The sequence below is a fragment of the Chanodichthys erythropterus genome, chromosome 6 (assembly GCF_024489055.1).
Source record: "Chanodichthys erythropterus isolate Z2021 chromosome 6, ASM2448905v1, whole genome shotgun sequence".
NCBI lineage: Eukaryota > Metazoa > Chordata > Actinopteri > Cypriniformes > Xenocyprididae > Chanodichthys > Chanodichthys erythropterus.
In genome coordinates, this window is record NC_090226.1 from 11,626,501 (window position 1) to 11,632,500 (window position 6,000).

Consider the following 6,000-nt stretch of genomic DNA (forward strand, 5'->3'; position numbering starts at 1 on the left):
CTAATGAATGGTTACTAGTAGCTGTCACTACTAAAATTGTGTCAGTAGCAAATACAGCTGATATATGAACAATAGAGCCTCATAGAATTCAATAGCAAACAACATTACTCCAGAATAGTTACTATTTGCTAAAATGTTCAACTTTAAAAAGGTTTTGAGAAATAGCTACGGCCAATATGAGACGTTTTATATTAGCAAGAGTATCAAAACATGCAACAGTTCTCCAAGCGAACCGCGCCCACTGAACTCCAGACTCCTCCTCCGGTGTGACTGTACGTGCCCTGCGTCGCTCTTCTCCTCTCTTTCCCCTACTCACCAGATACATCCAGACCGCAGACATGGCTCCATAAGGGTGCACATGGCGGCTAGCAGCCATGAACCAAAATACAACTCACCAAAAACTACAGATGCATCTCCGATTTGATTGATTTTCGATTGATCAACTATCACATCCGCCGCAATATTCTTCATTCCGGTTTTCAGCATTCGGGAGAGGCTGCTTGCTTGCAACTCTCTCTCTCTCTATCTCCATTTCCTTAAGGCAATTTTACGTTCTTACTCAACCCGAAATAACAGTAGATATCATATTATAAAACAACAGTCATGGGTGTGCAGGGTTTTCAGGAATACATTGAGAAGCATTGCCCCAATGCCGTGGTGCCGGTGGAGCTCCAAAAGCTCGCCCGGGGGAGTCTGGTCGGCGGCGGCCGGCAGAGACCCCCTCAAACTCCGCTCCGGCTGCTGGTTGACGCCGAGAACTGCCTGCACCGGCTCTACGGCGGCTTCTACACCGACTGGGTGAGCGGAGGCCAGTGGAACCACATGCTCGGGTACCTCGCAGCCCTCGCCAAAGCCTGTTTCAACGGCAACATCGAGCTGCTAGTGTGCTTCAATGGCGCCCTGGAGAAAGGCCGTCTCCACGAGTGGGTCAAGCGACAGGTGAACGAGAGGCAGACCGCCCAGCAGATTGTCAGCCACGTCCAAAACAAGGGAACCCCACCGCCCAAGGTCTGGTTCCTGCCACCGGTGTGCATGGCTCACTGTATCCGCCTGGCGCTCCTCAGGTTCCACATCGGGGTGAGTAGCTGCAGATGCTCGGTTGTGTTTTTGACATATGCAGCCATTAGCTTAGCAGAACCAGACCCAGATCAAGTGATCAAGCAAGTGCTCGTCTTACAAGACAGTGGGTTGACAGTTAGCAGGTGGCCTTGTTGTGTATCCAGCTTAACAAAAACAGAGTGTTTTTTTGCTGGTCTTAGCTGATTTAAGCTGGTCTCACAGTCTAGCTAAGCTGAAAAGTTTCCAAAAACCCATCTGAAACCAGTCAGTAGACCAAGAGAAGTTAATCAAACTAGACTGTCAGTATTCCTCAGATATGAAATCAAGCCTTACCTTGATCTGCATGTTTCCTTGTTTATACTTAAACATGTTAGAACCAAGATCAGCTGGTTTAAGCCCCCCCCCCTGATTGAACAGCTGAAAACTGCCCACTAAAACAACCTACAAGCCAGCTAATCAGCTAAGGCTGGTTTTCAACAGGGATCCAACTACATGGGTTGGGTGAAGACAGGTCTTGGACACAAATCTGTAGGACATGCTGGTGTTATCGGATCTCATTTCCACAGGCATTTGGTGAACACAGAGATGCCATCTGTACATGTTGGCAGTACATTGACAATAAAAACTGAATAAAAATGAAGCATAAGTAAATGAATGACATAATATTAAAAAGTAAATACGGTATAACTAATAACAAAAAAGACAAATCTTAAATATTTATTCAACCTGGATTCTCAACAAGGAAAAGTGCTGTCTATGAGTACACATTAATAACCTTATGCATTAATAACTAAATACAAACCTTTCAGAATAGAAGAAAAATGAAGAAATGAGAGCCATGTAGTAGTAGGTTGTGCTGGCAGAAAGGAAGCGCCACCTCTTCTTTTCTGTGATTGGCTGTTGCGTCACACTCTTGTGACACAGAAATAGAAAGCACTGCTCTGTGGTTGGCTGCATGCTCTCCTGCGTCACTTCTGCTGAGATTTAGCAGCCGTACAGGCTGTGACTAAGTTTATGGGCCCTGTACTGAGAAGAGAGACATGATTTATGAGATTCTTGGCCATGAACACTTTTGTTTGCATTTATTTATTAAGTTATTTTTTAGGGGACTTTCAGCAAAAGTGTTTAAGTGTATGTATGGATTATTGTTATTAATGCAGGCATGGAAAATTATACTTCTGGGATATTTATCTGCTTATCTCCTGTACTCATAAACACTGGATCAATTCAGAAACTGGAATGTGGGCCAGAATATGTGCAATATATCATGGATTTGTTTGTTTTCCTATCAGTTAAAGGCCATCGAACTTCCTGTTGCTCAATGTATAGATTTAAAATTCACATCACAGCCCAGAATCATCTCATCATTGATTCTTTCAAATAGTGCTATTCGATTAAAGCATTTGACAAGAAGCCATTATGTGATGCAATTAGAAATAACATTTCCTAGACTGAACGTGCCACACATCCTTCCATGGAAATCTGTGAAACCCTGCAGTCTAGTCAATCTCATCAATGTAAAATTTGTTTTCATTCTTCTAATGAGCCTTCCTGTAATTTGCTTCCTCACTCAGGTTGTCCAGACCATCGAGGATCATCACCAGGAAGTGATTGCCTTATTTAGAGAAAATGGGTTCCATGGCTTGGTTGCCTATGATTCTGATTACGCCCTGTGCAACATCCCATGCTACTTCAGTGCCCATGCTCTCAAACTCAGCCGCAACGGCAAAAGCCTCACCACCAGCCAATACCTGATGCACGAAGTTGCCAAGCAACTTAATCTCAATCCAAATCGTTTTGTCATTTTTGCTTCACTTTTAGGTAGGTTTGTAGGATTGCCTAGAACGTGACACCTACATTGACCCTATGTTCTTAGTCTTATTTGGAATGTTTTTCTAAAGATAAAATGTTTTTCTTTGTAATATTTATTCCATCTAATCAATTCCCATGGATAAAATGAAATCCTGTATTACCTTTGTACAAAGTTTGGGGTCAGTAGATTTGTTTTTAAAGTACACCTATTATATGCAGTGTGTAATATCGCTCTTTGTGGATTTAAAAGGTCTGCAAAGTTTTAAAGATCAAAGTGCACAGCAAATAAAATTATTGCCTGCTTAAAGAAAGAATCGATTCTGAACTGCTGAAACGAGTCTCTCACTTCTTGTTACATACCTATGTAACAATGTAACAAATTTGCATAAAATCAGCCTGTGGCTTTCATTGGCTTGGTCTACTTTGACCCGCCCTCAAACACTGTAGTTGTAGGTGAGGCCTGGAAGAGTTTGGTTTGGTTTGTGATGACCGACAGCATTGTTACTGTTTGTATCACTGTGTACACAAGTGCTGAGGAAGCCTCCGGAGCTGAAATTAAAGGAACACTCCACTTTTTTTGAAAATAGGCTCATTTTCCAACTCCCCTAGAGTTAAACAGTTGAGTTTTACCGTTTTCGAATCCATTCAGCCGATCTCCGGTTCTGGCGGTACCACTTTTAGCATAGCTTAGCATAGTTCATTGAATCTGATTAGACCGTTCCCTGTGCAAGCAGGGGCTCACGGGCGCTGCGTAATATCATTGCACTGCTGCAGCCATGGAACGGCAGCAAAGTTCCTTGATTATTACGCCTGAATGAGAGTATAGTTCCTAGCCATATCAGCCTAGAAAATCGCAACTTTTCATTTTCTGTCGGTCTTAGTACACTATTTAACTACAGAAGAGTCAAGTTTTAAATAGGTAAAATATCAAAATTCTTTGGTCATTTTTAAGCGCGATGCTAACGGTCTAATCAGATTCAATGAACTATGCTAAGCTATGCTAAAAGTGGTACCGCCAGAACCGGAGATCGGCTGAATGGATTCGAAAACGGTAAAACTCAACTGTTTAACTCTAGGGGAGTTGGACAATGAGCCTATTTTCAAAAAAAGTGGAGTGTTCCTTTAAGAAATGGTAATAGGCATTTTTTTTTCTGACACACGCTGTAAGCGGTAGACAAATCACAACAGACTGGGCTGTCCGACCAATCAGAGCAGAGTATGCTCTCAGAAAGGAGGAGTTTAGAGAGACTGAATCCTCGAACAAATCATTTTCAGAATCTGAGAGATGAGTTAATGTGCAATGTATGTTATGGGAAAAATAAAGTGTTTTTTGACCTTGGATGTATGTAAACCTATTGAAGGAGACCTCCAAAATTAGAGACCTTGAAAATAGCATAATAGAGGCATTTAAAAAAAGTTTTATTCAGCAAGAATGCAGTAAATTAATCAAAAGTGATAAAGACATTTATAATGTCAATTTCAAATAAATGCTGTTCTTTTTCTATTCTTTTAACATGGATATAATTGCTCAAAGGTTATTAATATTGTCACAAAACATTCAATTTCATGGTTTAAAGCTGCAATAAAAATAGTGTAAAAAGTTAGCACTTCTGCAATACATGATTAAATAACTAAATGCTGTTTTTGAAGGTAATCACATACTGCCTGATGAAGACTTGGCTGCCTTTCACTGGAGTTTACTTGGTCCTGAACACCCCTTAGCATCCTTGAAGGTAAAGCCACTTATTAAAAAAAACAATTATTTTTTTTTATTTTGCCTTGGTCTCTGCATATATAAATCGGCAAATGCTTAAGAGTCCTCATTATTGCAGTGATGATTATTATGTAAATAAGCACTCTGAAAAGTCTACTCCAGCACATCCCCAAAGACTTTTGATGAATTTAAGGTGTGGACTCAGAGGTGCCAATTCACGTGTGAAAATTATTCTTCATGCTCCCTCCCAACCATTCTTTCACAGTTTGAGCCTGATGAATCTTGACATTGTCATCCTGGAATATGGCCATGATGTGTCTTCCTACATTGTTGTTTGAGAAATGAAAAGTTACACACTCCATCAATTAGGGTTAGAAGAAGTGTTGCCAAACATATGCTAGAAACATAATAATCACTAATAATGATCCAGTCATAGACTCTTAATCATTTGCCTGTTTAAAACCAAACAGCGACTTTTTGGCCAGGCTGTGTTTGTGTGTGTGTGTGTGTGTGTGTGTGTATTTCACTTTTCATTAGGCTCATTAATACCTAACACTTAATAGCCAAATAGCTGTTTAAGAAAATTTTTAGCAAACATGCAGTCAGTCTGGCTGGTGTTCCCGTTGAATATCCTGTTTTACTCGCAAATACGTTACATAATGTAAGTAAATGTGTTGTGTATAACAGTTCAAATACTTCAGGTGTTTATATTGACTAATAAATGCTTAAAGGTTGCAAAAATAAGACTTCAGTTCTTATTAGATTCAGTTTAGTTACAAGCCACTGTGACCAGTTTCCTTGACAACCAGATTGAAATGAGGTCTGGAAAATAACTTATCAGGACCATGCAAAATCACTTCAGCATTGTCCTCAATGTGTACCCTTTAGGTTTAAATACTCAGTCTTTGAATCTCGCCCAAGCAAATCAGCTACTACGACTATAAAGGAAAGAGTTAAGCTGAGAAATAGCTTCATGTGTAACCTTCTGTTATCTTCTCTCTGTGTGGCTGTTGCTTGACAGATGGCTTTATTGATTCACCATGAGCTAGAATAGAGTGGGCTTTACTCGATTTTAACACCTGACTTGGAAATCCATGCGTGCTTCGTCACGTTTTGTCGCTATCGTTCTCGACTCATGTTTGCATGTTTCTGTTTTTAGTAATCACTTGGTGATTATTGTAAAAATAGGCCTTTTTTTAGCAGTTGATTATTTTGCATTGTCAATTAAGCTTGATTAACCTAATATCTCTGTGTTTGTACACGTATCGTATTGTACCCAGTCAGATATGTACTCCTATGACGCCCATCACATTTTAAGCAGAAGGAGCTTTTGCTGGGGGTGTGATGGGTTGTTTTCTCTGATCCAGGTCCGTGCGCACCAACTCGTTCTTCCTCCATGTGATGTCGTCATAAGA

General features: G+C 40.5%; 1 protein-coding gene across 2 annotated transcripts in view; it reads left to right on the forward strand.

The window, feature by feature from the left end:
• Nucleotides 1-303: 303 nt before the first annotated feature.
• Nucleotides 304-6,000, forward strand: part of LOC137021507 (constitutive coactivator of PPAR-gamma-like protein 1) — a 19,793-nt gene continuing 14,096 nt past the window's right edge. Inside the window, exons 1-4 of one of the 2 annotated variants that reach the window (XM_067388035.1) lie at nt 304-1,077; nt 2,634-2,880; nt 4,522-4,604; nt 5,953-6,000. The exon at nt 5,953-6,000 is cut by the window's right edge and continues 81 nt beyond it. In XM_067388035.1, the coding sequence (XP_067244136.1) occupies nt 604-1,077; nt 2,634-2,880; nt 4,522-4,604; nt 5,953-6,000 (852 nt within the window). In that variant the 5' untranslated portion in view covers nt 304-603. The remainder of the gene's footprint in view (nt 1,078-2,633; nt 2,881-4,521; nt 4,605-5,952) is intronic. The other variant, XM_067388034.1, reaches the window with a different exon arrangement.